Source organism: Pleurodeles waltl, chromosome 4_2 (genome assembly GCF_031143425.1).
Source record: "Pleurodeles waltl isolate 20211129_DDA chromosome 4_2, aPleWal1.hap1.20221129, whole genome shotgun sequence".
Lineage (NCBI taxonomy): Eukaryota > Metazoa > Chordata > Amphibia > Caudata > Salamandridae > Pleurodeles > Pleurodeles waltl.
The window spans coordinates 100,727,882-100,745,782 of record NC_090443.1 but is presented as its reverse complement, the minus strand read 5'-3'; the positions used below and the strand labels follow the sequence as shown (position 1 = coordinate 100,745,782).

At 39.5% G+C, this 17,901-nt stretch overlaps 1 protein-coding gene across 5 annotated transcripts in view; it reads left to right on the top strand.

The window, feature by feature from the left end:
• Nucleotides 1-17,901, top strand: part of SCN8A (sodium voltage-gated channel alpha subunit 8) — a 554,114-nt gene that overhangs the window by 225,071 nt on the left and 311,142 nt on the right. For all 5 annotated transcript variants that reach the window (XM_069230856.1, XM_069230858.1, XM_069230860.1 and 2 more), the window contains 2 exons: nt 14,640-14,861; nt 16,219-16,282. In XM_069230856.1, the coding sequence (XP_069086957.1) occupies nt 14,640-14,861; nt 16,219-16,282 (286 nt within the window). The remainder of the gene's footprint in view (nt 1-14,639; nt 14,862-16,218; nt 16,283-17,901) is intronic.

The following is a 17,901-nucleotide window of genomic DNA, read 5'->3' as shown; positions in this document are numbered from 1 at the left end:
GTAATGTTTCTTAGCATGTCAGTGGGTGGCACTAACCTATTGGAAACCCTAATGTTTTTAGAAGAGCTATATCATTTATGATTTTCATTAGCATATTAAATAGATGAGGCAGATTCGGAAAGCTTACGAGCTTGGAACAAAAACACTTCACCTCATTAACACACCCAACTCATTGTCAATAACTGATCAGATGTTTACCAGAGCTGCACAAGAGAGGACATAGAGTGAAGGTATCTTTTTTTCCTTGAGGGATTTGTCTATCTTGCATTCCTTATCTGATTGAAGAAGTCTGGTATGCGCTGGCCTTTCAGTACTGCTTGCAAAACGAATTCAACGTAGTTGCCTCCTTTATAACTAACAGATAACCACTAAACACATTGGATCATTATTTCTTTGCAAGCGAAATTCTAATAACGTGCATGGCAGCATCAATCCAATATCCAAAATCACCTTTTTATGAATTCGTTCTTGATTTTCATAGAATGCATTGACTCGATGTGTGCTTGCAATTTGGATTGATCAGTTTTAAGGTCAACCGGTTTTGAAATTTTCAAAACGTAAAAACTAAGAAAGTGAATTTGTTTTTGCTCAGCCTTGGAGTTTAAATTACTTGCATGTGTATATATTGCAGCTCTTGCTCGAATCCATGCTTATGCAGCTGCATTTGCTTCGCATGGTTGTGCCTGAGCTTCTGCAACTAATGTATAATATAATGTTCCAAACTGAATGTACTTGCAGTTTGTTTGGATCAATATTTGTTCAAGTTTTCTTAGTTAACTGTGAAATTAACTTTCCCGGTTATTCCAAATCCCTGTTTGTATCTTGCATCCTTCAGAACCCACATGGCTTTTATGGAAATGTGGTTCACTCTTAATGCTGCTCATTCGTAGTGCACGATGTGATTTGTTTTTGGAACTGCTGAATGCTTGTTCACTTTGCCATTAAATGTTTCTTATGATTTTCTTTATTAATATGTGAGCTTTGTGGTTTTTCTGATGTAGGGAAAGAAGTTATGAATGTGTTGTCAATATATGGGTTAAGGTGGGAAGTCTTGAAAATCACATGAAAACCATTATTGAAACCCTATTGTGCATGCATTGTTTACTGTTTAAGGACATTCAAGTTCTAGGTTTGGAACACAGCCCAGTGCCATCAGTCATTCTGTTAGTTCCCCTTCTAAATCACATAAATATAGGTGGAATATTGATGAACAGCTGAGTCTAATTCATTCTGTTTACTTGTGAAAAAGTTATAAGTCTTTTTGGGAAATCAAGTGAGCCTTTGAGGCAGCCAAATAGTAAAGGACAGGCAGGTTTTGACTAAAATTTTTTCTTTCTTGATATTTGTATTGTGAATATCCTGAAAAACCTCACTTGATTTTTCTATTTGGTGGCTCAGTATATTGTGCAGTGAGCTAAGATGGGTATTCCAGAACGCTGGGTGTAATAGGGAGTCTTCAATCCAGTCATTTGCTTGATAAATAGCAATAAATAGAACCAATGTGGAATGCAACAGTATGCACAACATTTTCGCTTGTCCAACGATAAGGTTGCTATAGATTAGAAATTCTTGGAATTGCTTTTTTGAGATAGCCACTAGATTTGGTAGACTATTTACAAGGTGAGTATGCAGGCACTAAAAATCCCTTCATCTTAGGATCTAAATGAGTAACTCTGTAAAGCAAATCTCAACTTGTATCTCCAGGTGCACAGCATATTTAACACATTGTACACCCAAGTGTATTAAAAAGTTAATCTTACTTTTCAGTCACCAAGTTAATCAGTGTTTGTGGACTTCCATGTTTATCTTCGCCCGATACTATATAACGTGTAATGTGCCAAGCACAGAACCTCAGTTTGCAGTTGTTTCTCAGGCTCAGACACTGCAAAGCATTGGAAAGGCTCAAAAATATAATCTTCTGTCTGGCATTGTCAAAAACAGAGTGCTATAGTCAGGAGAAATTGAAGCTGGTATTAAAGCAATCCTAAGTACATGGCATTAACATACAACTAACTAAGATCATACCTCTTGAGAAAGTAAAAGTATATTTTGAGACTTGCAGATGATCAACACAGCAGGAGGCCACTGACTGTGTGTGTTTGTTTATATAATTGTAGTTCTACATAGGTTAAAAAAATCATGCCATGTGGTTAATTGCCTCAGTACTCCCCCTTGCTATCATCCTCACTGTTACCTTGGGCTTTTTATGTGGAGTTTTTGCGAATGGGCACTCCTGGTCCTTGCTAGCCATCATCAACATTTAAAATTGAAAACCTTTGACACCCAGATCCATATTCAATGTCAATGAAATCAAGTTCTTATCTACATGTGATTAAAATTAAAGACCATGTTGTGGATGAGGTTACAGCAGACTATGTATACATTTTCAGCATGATTGGTAACATTCATGAGATGTAGGACCGCAAAAGGCTGGTTGTGACCATTGGAATGAAAAATGACTGATCACAATGATGTTATCCAATACAAATGGGCACACGAACTCCAGTAAGAGCCACATTTTCGGCAGGTGAGCATAGTTAGACGAAATTGTCATCTATTTCAGAAGACTTGTTTGGGCCAAGCATGCAACTCTCAGGCACAGATGGATCTTCTACAACTCAAGAGTCAATGTTTTATCTTAAAATGGACCTATACATGTGTAGAAAGTTCCTCATTTGAATAGTAACTACTTCCCTGTTAACTTCATTGCCACCACTAGTTTTGCCATTTGTGGAGGGAGAAACCGAAGCTCAGTTGCTGAAAAAGTATCTTTAGGTGTTTAGGTAATGTACAGAGGTCTAAAGAAGAAGCTTATTTTTTCTTGCCAAAACAGAAGCTGCTGCTAACTGACAGGCATAGAACTAATAATTGTTGGTAGCCAGCCATTCATTGGGGGTACGCTAGAAAATGCTGCAAGATTTGATATTGATCTTATGCTCAAGTCCCCATTGCCACGTAATATGCCCAGGAGTGTGGCAAATTTGCTGCAAGTGCCGGATATTCAGGGGTATTGCAAAGGGAATAGTGAATTATTGTCTGCTTTAAAAGACCCATGTTACTTTGTTAGCTACATTAGAGTTGTGGCTGAGGTAATAATTATGTCGGACACATCTAAGTAGTTTGTTATATTTAGCCTGCTACGTATATTTTTCTCTTGCAGGCTGTAAATGTAAGTCTTATCACCATTCCAGTTCCAGGCCTTGCTTGCAATCAGCAAAGAGCCACATGAGAGGATGTAGTCTTTTTTCCATTGGAGATCCATTTTAGGAGGAACTTTCAGCATTTAGCATTTTAGTTAGTGTTTTTGCAAGCTGACCGTTGCATTCAAAAGATGTTCAAAACCTGACCTAACAGGGAAGGTGTGGTAGAAAACACATATTGGGGAAAAAGGTGTCCATGAATGTTCCACACAGTGTAAGATGGACGTTTGGGAACGAACGGACCAAGGCCCATATCATGATGGTTCTTCACATAGAATATGTTTCTGAGTTATCTGCAGTTCAAACTTATATCCAGAATGTCTCCGACTTAATGCATGAACTTGAAACTGAACAAGTCGGAAACAGTGAGCAGCGATTGCGTCTGCTTGACTTGTCCTCTATACATTTTTCTCGTTAACTCCGAGAAATTAAGAGGTTTATGTTTGAACATTGGACACTTACAGTGCAAAAATGGCGCTCAGCAGTGCCCAGAGCCATAATGTCACGGCCCAAAGTCTTTGCTTGATTTTGCCATTAAAGTGAGCCCCTTCGGCTAATTCCTAAGAGGCCGTTTAACTTAAAGTTCGGAAGTGGCCTAAAATTGAAATGGAGATATAAAACGGTACTTTCTATGTATTTTTGGTTTTGCTAAGGGTATCAATGTTACTAATAGACAAGCTATTGTTAGTAATATTGCATTTATAGTAAAGGACCCTCTTCAGATTCATATGCAAAATAATTCCCTGTAGTCAAGTGAGCGATTATTTTAACTTTTAAAACAACTTTTCAAAGTCATCAACTTAGGAAAAATTGTGAATAAACCTCATTCAAGAATCCTAATAAAAATCATGTGGCTGCTTTAAAATGTTCAAAGGTGATTTGCTGTTTATATTCCTTTCACACTTCGCAACCAAATGAATCATTTGTTATTTATCTGTAAGAGAAGGCCTTTGAATAGCACTTTATTATTTCCATTCATTTTGAGTCTGAGCAACACTGTATTTCCCGTTTAGCGTTTGTCAGTGTCTTCTGCTCTTTTTTTCACTATGGCAATATTTGCCTTTTTGAAAAATAACTGGTTGTTCGAAGTTTATTAGATCTGTTGAACACAGACTTCCCCTAACATGTATCTAGTATGGATGAATCTGGGTCTTAAACCAGCTCTTTGTGTCTCAAACGGATTTCAGACAGTGATCTGCCCACCCCTCTTTCTGTAATTTCTCCACATTCTGGTGGTGCCTTCAGTTTCAGTGAGAGGCTAGGTACCAGCTTTTTCCATGGCAAGGAAATACTTAAAATAACCAGAACAGAGGGGTCAGACCAGTACCATAAAATACTTTGCCATGTTGGCACTGATATACTCATAAATAAGTTCAAAGCTAATGTGGCTCATCAAGAGAAAAATGTGTATTGTCCTTTTGGAGGAAGTTCACAAGTGTAAAATGCTGATCATTTTAATCATGACAATCAGGTACTACTGATTGGGTAATCCTGATGCAGGCGAGGAGTGGTAGAACATGAAATAAGTATGCAGCTCGACATTTTTAATTCTCCTTGTGGCCTTTAACCGTAGCCAATCTGTCTTTGTACATGAAATAGCTGAATAAGCTGCTTTGGTGATTTAGGAAGTTTACATTCTAAGCATAGATTTTTATCCTTTCCATAAACTGTCTGTCGTAACAGATTTAGATGGCTCCTACCTTATTTTGCCTAGTTCCATGTCTTCAGAATGAAAAACATACTGTCTCTGACTACACCCCTTTTTACCCATACTGTCTTATTGGTAAGACGGAATTTTGTTATGGTAGTCCCACTGACACCCGTAAACAGTAGAATATGTCTGTGCATGTGCAGCAGTCCCAGAACTCCTTTTATGTTATATTTCTAACGAAAGACACTTTAAACGGCAGAGAAAACATGGATAATGGAAGCAGACTATTGTCTTTACCTTTTATGTTTACGCTCTGGTTTTTCAAGGCTAGTTTGTCTACCTAAATCTCACTTTGAGATGGCGGGATCCTCACGTGGGTACGTTTTATATCTCCATTTCATCTTTAGTGGCTGAACTCTCATCAGACTTCTCCTGTGGTCACCCTGCTGACTCTTTATGGCAGGATACCCTCTTTTAGTGATGAGAAGCCTTAGTGGCACGAGGATGACATCTCAGTTATTTGCTATGTAGACTCTGATTCCTTTTCTGTCACTTATGTCAGGAGATGGCATACAGGAGGCTCAGAGATGAAGAGATACTGCACATTAGGGCTAAACAAGGTAAAGTTGGCGGTGTCGCCATGCGGCTCACCAGCTCCACTGGGGAAAAGGGTCCATAAACCGCCTTAACTGCCCCATTTGTAGCCACCTGTAACACCAGACCTTCTCTCTGGAGGCCAGCACTCCTGCTGGACTTTGAGAGGTTCAGTGTTAAGTCATACTTTATCTAAACAATTGATGATGCATTCGATTGTAAGGATTTTCATCACCTTCCGGTCGGTGTTTAATTGTTCTTCATCAGCCGAGGCCGTGAAGTCCAGGGGAGGATATCCTTACCAACTCTGATGTTGAGGAGTTGTAGCCAACACATAATACAGTTGATAACTTAGAAATATATTATAGAAGCCCCTTGTGTGGTGCCGCAGCTCTGATCACAACAGCTGCTGCCCATAGTCACCCCAGAAAGTGACCCCAGTCAATCAGAATTCGAGATGTTGGCAGTCTTGCAGTGAAAGTGCCAGCTCCAAACCCCATTTTTTTCTGTGTGATGTCAGCTCCATGTTCTTTGCTGACTTTGCCTCCTCTATTGCTGTCTGCTAAGAACAAGACCCTTTTTGTATGGGAAAAGAGACCACCATACATGCCGTTTCAAAGGTGACTGCACAGATCTAGGACTTCTAGAGCTGATGTTCAAGATTTTCTTTTGTGAAGCAACACTTAAGCTTTATCCACTGCAAACATAAACATTAGCACCTACTCTGTGTGGTCCCCAGAATCGTCTCTTTACAAAGTCTATACTTGATGACGTTGAAGCATTCAATAAAGTTACCAATAGAGCAACCAACTAGATAAATGTTGAGGCTTCTTCTCCACTGTTCAAGACCACTGTAATGTTTCAGAATCTTCTTCTGAAGTCCATAGCAGCCTGTAATTTTAGCAGGAAAGAGGGTGAGGGGCCACTCATCCATACACACCCATAGACACCACTCACTCAGTGAAATACACATACATACATAAACCAATCATCAGAAAACAAAAACTGCAGCTCTCAAGGAGGGAAGCCTTCAGAGGCCGCGGAAGGATGGAGACTGATTTCTTCTCTCAGAGGTAGCTGGAGTCAGTGAAACTGCTGACCCCATCCCACAATGTGAAGAGATTCACTGATTGACACTCAGCCATAGGCACTTCTGGGTTTAAAACTGAAGCATCCAGGTCTAAGGCATTCAGTGACGCGCCGCCTGGGGGTGCTTTTGCCAGGCTGAGGAGGTCACACCTACAGGGCTGTGAAATCCTCAGCAAGGCAAAATTCAGCTGAGGCAGCCAGGAGCCTGCATGTTTAGAGCATGTCTAGCTCCTTGCTGCTTGGCCAGAACAAGAAGAGCATCTGTCAGGCCGACTTTTGTTCAGCCTGACACTTTAATTGTCTGGGGGAAAAATGTGGAGCATGGCCCCTCAAACCATATGGACAGGCCGTGGGTGCTGAAGTCACAAGCCAAGTCAAAATGCATCTTAGTTCCCTGGCACTAGCAGCCTAATAGGTATACTTTTGACACCTTTTTTCATCAGATTGATACATGGAGGAAATTATAGACCTTTAGACTTTATTCTCTTCTTTCTAAAAGAAACTCACTCTTTGTGATGTTGGTGGCAAGAAAGTGACACAGCCTATCAGACTTCAGCCGAAACAGTAAGAGCTGCCAGTTTTACAGTTCTGCGATACAAATAGTGACTTGTGGAATTCTCTGAAACACTATATCTTCCCCAAGAAAACAGAGCAGACTTTTGTGGCACCTTGAATAAAGGCATGTTAACTTCTGATCAGGTGATAAATGTATCAAAGATGTAGATCGCTTAGCAGTAAGAGATATTTACCAGCGTCTCTCCATGAATAGCTTTTATTGCTTCTCTCCAAGCTCATCAAAGGGTTCTGGACAGTCACTTCTCAGGTTCTTTTCTATTTTGTACGCTTACAGAGCACAACGTCTAAGACACGACTACAGAGGCTGAAACGTTGTTTGGCTTGAAAAATACAAGGACTTTCCCTGTGCTCAGTTTAGGTGCCATTGGAGAGGTCAACAGCATTACAGTATGCCGTTTAGGAACAGTCAGCAACACATGCAATGCCAAGAACATCAAAATACTCCTCTGAGGCAATTTTTTCACAAAGTTCAGAGGTGAAGGTTCTCAACGGCCTTCCTTGACCCCAGTCAAGGCTCTTCTGTTTCTCTTTCTGTCACCACTAATTGACCCAAACCTCTGGGGGGGACTTTATCAACCGTTTGCTTGTGTGACAAAAGATAATAAGACATTTTGGTACTAAATACTGTCAGCAACTGATTTAAAAAAATCAAATTATTTTCTTCTCCCCCTTCAATTCCATTTAAAATAGTGAGCCTATATTTCTGGCTTGGTAGTTTCCACAAAAGAATGCAGTATAATGGGTACCCAGCCAGCATAAATGAGTATTAACAAGACATTTTTCTGGTCCTGGGCACCCAACACATTGACTTGTTTGCTAGAGGAACAAATTTATTATGCCTCCCTGAGACTGGATTTTCAGAGCCTCTTTCCTTAGGGAATGGCCTTAGGATAGATTTGATGCCATTCGCTTCCAACTAACCTCAGTTTCAATTGCTCTCCAAAAGGAGACTATGCAAGATAACAATAATCTAGGTTGCACCTGTTTGAGGTGTTGGTGAGAGCCGGATCTGCCCCACCTGTCCCTGAACTCTCATGGAAAGTTTATGTTCGGGGCATATATGCTCACCAGGATGTCTGGCATGAGCCTTATTCCTATTATGCAGGCTTTGAACGTGACCACTAAGCTCCTGATTGCCTGCAGGTTCACCACTTGAACTTTGAGATGAATGCTTGATCATACTTAAGGAGTTGTGATATTACTCTGCTTGATCGTCATGCACCTTCAAGTGGAAGATCTTCTTAATCTGGTGTCTCAAGAAACAGGTGGACCCAGAAACATGCCAATAGACCAGTACTGCCATACTACTTTATGTGGCTGATTATGGCCTTCAGATTTAATATATTAAAGTGCATTTCTATTAAATTGCATTTGGGATCTTACTACATGTACAAAAGATCTCAGACAGTCTAAACAAATGATTGTCCGCTTTGGGGCAGTTCGCACAGGCATGCCTCCCATAAAGCAGACTATGGTGAAGTTGAAAGTGCCTTATAAAGTTGCGTCTTATCAAGATGAACAGGACTTAAATAAGAAAACCTATGGCCTACTGTACAATTGGAAAATTAGCTACTACTACTCTCATGAGGAATGAACGGATTTGAGATTTTCAGGGCAGATTCTTGGGAGTCAGTTCATACCTTTGCTAAACTATTACCTTTTGGTTCTGACTTCCGAATGGTACCCTAATGAGTCAGACTGCACTCTAACATATTTGCCTGATCTAGTAATCACGTTCCTTTATGCTTTTAGGGTCCCACCTCATGGTCTTTATTTAACTTTTCATCCTGATCTGTTTTTGGATGTCTGAGGGAATTTCTGGACTGAGAATTAAACTCCTGTGTTATCTGTCGTGGGTTCTCATTGAATTCAGAACCATCACTTCCTCCAACCAATGGTCCAACAGTATCGTCGGTACACTTAAATAGTTCTTGATCCTTCCATCGAATTACAACCAAAGTTAATGCTGTACAGAACCTGCCCTACATTATGGAAATGCTCCCAGTCTTCCAGAATTTCTAAAGCTTCACTGTCACTTTATTATTTTTGTTCATTTATTTTTTAAACTAGGTAAAAACAGGAATAATACCGACCAAATATACTATTTTACTGCTTTGGCTAGTAGGAAGACATTTTTTAAATAAAACCTAGAGGATAGAAAACGTTGCCTCCTAAGGGCATTCTTTATTTGGATTCTAAAGCTTTTTTGTGAGAAGAATATATTATAAAAATGTTGTGGAATCTCATGTGATTAGAGATATTCTGCTGTTTATAAATAGAAACCCATGAGAGATCAAAGATTACAGGTAAATAATTGTTCTTTTGTTTGGGACAGAGAAATTGCTGTCCCTCCAGACTGGACCTCAGCATATTTTGTTAGGCAGAAGACAAATTGTGTTTTTTTGGCTAATTGTTAATTGTGCACTGACTTGCAAATTCTCTCCTATGAGAAAAATATTTTTTGTGCAAAGCAGCAAAAATAAATGAATTTGACTAAAAAGATAGTTTAGTCAGACAAAACTGATGCTTACAAAGAATAAGACGTTTGTAACAGAAATTATCTTGCACAAAAGACATTTTTTAAAAATCGAAACCCACCAGAATTTATTAATGTTTAACCTAGTTTGCACAGGGAGAACTTTTGTCTAGACCTATATTTCAGACTAAAAGCTTAAGAAAAGTAATGGAGAAATGTTTTACTCATTTTTATTGCCATGACCATACTAGCTGCCAATTGTTACACATGTCCTGAATAGAGACAATTGGGACAAAGTGAAGAAACTCATTCTGTTACTTACTGATGATAGTGCTTTATAGTTTGGAAAATTGTTTGGAGTAGCTGTGAGGGGCCAAATACTTTACTAAAAGGGACTCAGAAGATGTTACAGCACAGAATGTATCTATGAAAACGTTCCTGGGTGAACATGTAAAGGAAAATAAAATGATATTCCTTTTTCAGTTCTCAATTTGGTTTGGAGCAACGTGAATGCCTGTGATCACCGTACCCGGTGAGTCTACAGAAAAGCCTTTACATCTCTCCTGAATGGCATAAAAAAATGAATCCTAGGAATTTTCATAGTCGGGAAGATTGATTCCCAATTCTAGTCTAAAAACACAGGCCAGCAAAATTGCTGGACACTAAGGTGGAAATACCTCTGCTTGTTATAACCCTGGTACCCATCAAACCTTATTGTTTCCCTACTTTTTTGCTTAGGGAGAAGAACCAAGAGGGCTTTTCGAAGGTAATACAGAATACTTTACATTGAATTTTAAAGCACAAAAACAGACAATGAAATTGGGTGAAGTGATCCAATTTATGTTCCACAACCACTAATCATGCTACAAAGTAAACAATAATATTCAGCAGGTAAACAGTCGACTGAGGAAGACTGAAGAGAAGATTACTACTGTCCGCTTTAACACAACAGGAACTTGGATGGCATGTTGAAAATTATGAGGTGAAAGGAAAGTCTTAAACTTTGACAAGGGCAGAGATGGACGTGATCAGATTTAGATTCTTCTGGTCAAAAAGGGTAGTGACATAAAGTTTATAAATGTGCATCTGAGAAGTTAAGCCATTAAGCTTAATAGGAGTGCCCAATGGCTCACGAAATGCATAGTAAAATATGCTTTACTTCTGCAGCACCAAAATGTGTATATCTTTTGGTTCTTGAACAAAATGTGAGTGAAAATCTAATCTGCAGCAGCTTCTTCCTCACAGGTCAAAGAGGTGATGCATGAAAGAAAGTTCAATTTTGCTCTTGGACTGCTAATTAGGGAAATTAATCCATATGAATTACCTGCGAGCTTGATGCCATCAAACTGCCCGTGCCCAGTGACAACCAAGTTTGAGGAAGTCTTTCCTTTTAAAGCCTTCCTCACACAAGTGTGTTCTCCAGTGTATGGTTTCCAGACAGTGTGAGATCCCTGAGTAATCTAGATCAGTGGTTCCCAACCTTGATCCGGGGACCCCTGGGGGTCAACGAAGCCTTCTCGGGGAACCGCAACTGCTTACAAAATTAAATAAAAAAATATTAACAGATTAGGTCCCCAGGTTTCAGTAATGACTCAGTGAGGGGTCCTTCGGATGCCAATAATGATTGAGTGGGGTTCCACAGAAGACAAAAGGTTGGGAACCACTGATCTAGATTGTCTGCAATAGTCGAATGCTACATCTGCTGCAACTACAGCCAGCACTACGTCCCACTTGGTCTTAGTTTCTTAAGAGTGTCTGACGAAGGCCATTTGTATTAAAAATATAATTAAAGATAGTTTTAAAAATGTTTTGCAATATAATTAAAAACACCATTAAAAATGATGTGATTGTTAAAGGACCTCTTTTGTTGAAAAGCCTTATTTTGTGGTGTGTTGGATGTGTGTGCTGATCTCAAATAATGGGCTAAAGGCCACCCCTTGTTAACTTTCCATCCTTCTTTTCTAAAAGTCACCAGATACTTAGACCTACCAATAAATGACCCATGCACACTGCGTCACTGAAACCAAGCTATACCTGGCTGATGAGCCCTAACTAGGGTAAAACGTTTCTTGTTTGCTTTTGTTCCAGTTGATTGAGGACCGGGCCTGGCAGCTTCGTCTGGGCTGTTCATATTGGAGCAGGGTCAAGACTGATTTGCATATAGGGATGGATCCAAACTGAGGTGGCATGCTGTGCAAAATAACGATGGACTGGATTGCGGCCCCTAGTATTTACCAGTGGCTGAGATTAATTCAAGTATTGGATCAATCACTTTTATGCACACATAAGCATGTTTTAGCAAAGTTACCAAAACGTTTTTTTTAAATAAAATATGCTCTCAGATCTGTTTAGAACATCATTAGACATTAACGGTCATCGGCAAAGTAAATGTTTCTCTTCTATACCTTTTTTGTAAGTGAATCAGCGGTAGGATTGAATGCTAAAACTAATTTTCTCCAACAAACCAGTATCCAGAGGGCATAACAGTTAAAAAAAAAAAAAAATGAAAAAAAAGAACACGGAAAGACTGCCTTATCATTTATCATTCGAAGATTTCTGTGAATTTTGAAACTGCAGATGTTTGGCTAAGTCGTAAGATCCCAGAGAGACTGACCATCTTCCTGACTCAGCGCCTAATCACCTGCTCTGTTATGTTTGTTAAAAAAAAAAAAAAAAAGTTTAGTCACATGGATTTCCTAGAGTTTAGGACCGCCTGAATTATAGTATTTAAAAATACTTTTGAATGTTGAATGAGAGTAAATGCCTAAGAGTAGTTTTAGTTTGAATTTAATTTAGATGATATGTCTAAAAGGCGGCCAGTTCCTGAAGATTCAAGACTTTTTCAGTACTCCTTACAAATCTTTGTTGAGGAGTAATAAGCAACGGTATCCAAATTTATTTTTGTACAGTTTTTCCAAAGCCTCCATAAATTAAAGATTCACGTTCTTAAAAAGGTGTTTCTTAAAAAAAAAAAAAAGTAATGTTTGCAGCAAATTGCATTGTTTCTAAAAACGAGGAAATACTCTTACTACATGCGAATACAGAGGTAGTAAGCAGGTCAGTTGTATAAACGGAGAAGGCCAACACTAATCTTTTGTCTTGCTGTTTTAAAAAAATAAAATAATAATAATCCTTGCAATTCCTAGTTATGTGAATTGTGGGACATTAATAAACCATATTCTCCCACTTCTCCAGCCTAAGGGGTTTGCTTTCAGCAGTTTTTTAATTCTTCAAATATTCGTATTTGAAGAATTAAGTAACAGTGAACTTAAGCTTCGTCGTTCTGCCCTTTAGCCAAATTACATTTCTTTTGCAGTGCAGTGATCCTTTCTGTCACGATCAGAATGAGAAAGACCGGTTATTGGTATTCAATTAGATTATCTCCTTTCGTAGAAGCCCAGAATCCGTATTTCCAAAGCCTTCTGTTTTCTCAATTCTATTTGTTCTTTCAGATCAGGTTGTGGTAGACTGTCTTCGACGTTTGCTGTGACCCCATCTGGAAACAAACGGGATGAGTAAGAAATGGCATACGATACAGAAGTAGACAAGCATGTGCAATGGGTCTTGCGTTTGTTCGAGTTAAAGCTATTAGCATTGTAAATTCTTAACTGGACTTTTCTTGCCACATAAATTGAAAACAAAAGTTAAACAGTTGCCATAAGCGAGCAGATTCAAAGCGCCACGGCCGCCGTGAGCATGTGTGCGAAGGAGAGACACAAAAAGAAAAAAGTTTGCTTGCGATCAAACATATTGGCAAACATGCAATTATCCATGTAACAGGGTAGATGGCCAAGGCGGTAACAAAACTGCCCCAAGGAGGGACAAATGTAAAGCATTTAACAATTAAAACAAAGGATTTTTTTTAAAGGAAAGCCCATGAACGACTGACTGATAGTGATGGGTGGGTGTGGTTAAAAGCCCCCAGGTAGATTAGAACAGGGCAGAGCGCTTGTGCACGTGACCTAAAAAGTAAGACTGCAAGAGGAGCGTGGTAAAGTATGGGAGGAAGAGAAGGAGGGAGAAATGAAACAAACGCAGCAATTGTTTTAATGGCAAGAAGAGAGGTTGGGGCAGGAGGAGATGACTCTGAGGCAACAAAAAAAAGAAAGAGCGGAAAAACAGAGGGGTTGGTATTGTGCTCTTCTTACACCCCTGGTAAGAAGAAGAATGGACCTGTGGCAGGCACTTGTCTGGTTGGAGAGAAACGAGTTAAAAGGACCTAAGGGTATGCGTGTTCTCCTTCGATTAAATACCTGAAAAACACACACACGAGAATACAGTTTGAACAACCCAACCCCATAGAAAAAAAACTTGATATTCTTCAGGTTAGATTTGTTGACTATAATAGATATGACGTTTGCAGTAGAGAATTAAAGAAGTTGAAATGCCTCAGAATAACATAAAACCATCAAGAAAGTCTCATTTGCTAAACTATTTACAGCCATGGAACTGCATAAATTGCCACGTTTGTCCCAAGTGCTGTCCTCTGCCACCTCAGTGTGGCGCCTACATTGACCCACTAGGCATCGTAACAACTCTGTTTTGTAAAGGCACTCACCACTGAAACAGTTACCCACTGGTGATAACCTGCACAAGGTTGCTGTAGATGTGCGAGGTCCGCAAACATTTCTACCAGCGGAACCTCCAGAACGATGGGGTATTATTTGAGAGAACGGAAGACCACCAACTCGAAGCTACCTACAACCGCACCCTGAATGACTTAAGTCCTGCTATGGGTATCTTCAGAATCCCTATGCTGCTATTGTACTCCTGCCTCAGTTACCCTAGACAGAACGCTCTGAAGCAGACAAAAGTCTATACCTCTAGCACACCGTAAAACGCCTAAATTAATCAATGTTAATATTGTATGTTTTCATGAGGTTTTCAAGCTTGTGGAATTCTGTATTTGTGATGTGACTGAGGCCGATTGGTACATGAGAAGAATGAGACAGGGCCAGAGGAGACGTGCATTTTCTTTTTTCACACTGGTGAGATTGTGACAGACAATCGAACAGTGTGGCCGTAATTGTGCAGTGCCCCTTTCTTTCTGCAGGTTTGAAGACTATTGTGGGCGCTCTTATCCAGTCAGTGAAGAAGCTGTCAGATGTGATGATTCTGACCGTTTTCTGCCTTAGTGTTTTTGCTTTGATTGGGCTGCAGCTCTTCATGGGCAATCTGCGGAACAAGTGTGTCATTTGGCCAGTGAACTTCAATGACAGCTACTTTGGCAACGGGAGCAGAGGGTTTGATTGGAAAGAGTACATCCACAATCAATGTGAGTAGTTCTGCATTGCTTATTTACATACTCTTTATTTGCACAGTCTCGTTAGTAAGGTGTTGTATAACAGGCTTTATGTTTTTGGACTGTATCCTTCATAAATCTGCTGACATAGGTGTCAGACCTTTGGTTTAATATTATGATGTGAAATATTATCCACTGCTTTCATGGCCTTGGGTGTGAAAACATGTATTTGTACAATGTTATAATTGCTATTAATAAGGGAAGTAATTGTACCTGAAAGCCATCGTTGTACGAGCTTGGCTTCGCTGCCATTACCCAGAGATTATCTTCCAACTCCTGAAAGGAATTGCCCCAGACTCATTCAAAGCAAAGGATGCTAATTCTTTACCTACATGCAATGTGTGTTGCTGGATATGCTTATTCAAAGTCATTTTGCCTTTTCTGTAAGAGAAGCCAGACTTGTTCTTGAAGTGTCCCAGTGCAGGCTGGTTGGTTGCTACGCCCAGCATGTTCAAGGACCAGAAATGGGAGAAGAAATGAGGAATAGAAACTGTGCCATTTGTCTCCTTTAAAGATATTGTACTCTTAAGCATGCCACTGTCTTCCAATCAATCTGTAGTTCTGGCCATCACGTGTTAAACAGAAACCCGTTGCAACATACATCAAGAGGAATATGCATTTATAAACTATAGATCAGTTGGAACTATAGTGCATTTGACCAGTCTTACAAGACTTTGATTTTCTGACATCTTTGTGGATATCGATCACTCAATATCCCAAACCCACCAGGAGGGCCAAGCAACAGCTCATCTGACACATCCCTTGCTCTCAACTGGGGTGATCCTGCTGGTAACATGTTACTATTTGTCTTGGATTGGTCTTTTTTTCTGCTAACAATCTAGAGTATTTGAAAATCATTAACATTTTCAACAGCCATCAGAAATTTAGAGCTTGAGAATGGGTAGTCCTGGTTTCTCCATAAAATGTGGTTATACACCTTCTGCTAAGGAGCACATGAACGAGTTCATCAACTTCAGAAGAGCCCCATCTTTATTAGTAATCCAACCTCAATTACCTTTTTACTAAAACCAGTTGGGCTTCCTTGTGAAACCTCATTTATAGTGAGCATTGCTGTAAAGAAATATATTGCCCAAACACTGTTTTTATTTCGGAACTGTGATATGTACTTTAAAAATTCTGCCATCATGAATACAAATAGTAATAGCCCATAATACTATGGATAGTATCAGTTTTTATTGGAATTTATCGTTACGCTGCTGAATTTGTAGAAGAGAATGCTATATCCTGCTAAGAAATTAATGCATGTTAATTCTTTAAACTTATGTCATCGCCTGAAACACTTCTTATTTTTCCAACATGTGCTGTTCAGCAAATTTTTATTACGTCCATGGAGCTTTGGATCCATTACTGTGTGGGAACAGCTCGGATGCAGGGTAAGATACCTTCTTTTGTACCATGTTGCTGGTGTAGAGCATGATCAAATATAACTTACGATCTAACCATTGATTGTGAAACCATAAACAACCTCACACAATGTTTGGAACATTGTAATTCAGTTGCCAGTGCTATTCATAAAAGTCAAATAGAACACTCTTATTTCACTTTTCACAGCAGTTGCGCAGGAGCAGAATACTGCTAAACACAGTGAGCTACAACATTGACCCATGTATTTCTAAAAAGTGGAGCCAGAAATCTTGTTGTGTATTTGTAAAGCGTACTATCACCTGCAAGAGTATCCTGGCGCTGGCATGTAATTACAGAATGCTGATCGTGAATATTAAACAGTATCAGCTCAAAATATGAGTGCTTCGGAAACATGTTTAGTAAATTGTGTGAGTCAGATTTAAACTGGATATCGGTGATTAGAATTCAGTGATTTACAAACCTGTGAGTGGTTTAGCCCTCTTACGCTCAAACATTTAACTCCTTTCTCCATAACCACCCTCACTAGTTGTTCACGGTTGTCATCGCTCCAAACCACCTCATATAAAAAAGCCATCCAGTCCATGCTTAAAGCATGATTTCAGTACTTTCGTCTGTCTAAACATAGTCCAAATCCTGACAACCACTTATCCACCATACTGTGATTGTCCCTTCATCCTCTCCCCAGTTTCTCTTAAATTTCCATGTTCATCCTTCCATTTCCAGATTCATTTTCTGCTTTTCTACATCTGAACATCTTACTCACTCCAATAATCAAAACCCTCTCCTCACTCACAATGAACCACCTTTCTTTCACTCATTATGCAGAAGCACACATCCTGCCCTACATTGAAGAAACATTTCCTGTTCCTTATCAACCCTGATGATCCGAGTTCTCCAAACTCAGTTTGGTGGTACTGCCTCTTTTGACAACTCCGCCACCGTGGGGGCATGGTATTCACCTATTTGTTGACACCAAAAAAGCTTTTTCCCTTTAGTAGGCTTTTTCCCCCATGGCAGCACTGTCGAGGAGAACCTTCATATATGATCTGAGGTGAAAGACCTTGTTGCCCCCATTCAAGAAAAAATGGTACTGTAGAACTACATTTTTGCTCTAATTTTCTTAAACCCTATGCAAAGAGAAAAGGTAATCACTGGGATAATAACACCACAATGCAAGCAAAAAAAGGTCCAAAGTTAAGCGTGGAAGTAGTGTTACCATAAACCTGCGAAAGCCAGAACTGAATGCTTTATAGTGACGTGACATAAAATGTAATTTACGTAGGTTATGGTTGGTATTGCAATAATATTTTGTAAATTCACATGCTGTTAAGATGGACAGCTGTGGGTTACAACTTTGTTTTATACGTAGTGCTATCTCTATATTTGATTTTTTCTTCCCATCTCTCTGCTCCTTTGATTACATGTGTTTAAATGTGGAGCCCCTAGTTTGGTAATTCCCTAGTCTGCATCAAGTACGGGTAAATGAGCCAATTGTCATTTTGTGGTGAGTGAATTATGGTGGCAGTACATTGGATTCAGGAGCCTGTATTGTTTGATAACTTAACCATCCACATCATCACTGTTTCAGACTAAGCGGTATTAAGTCATCAGGGGCCTAGTCATTCGC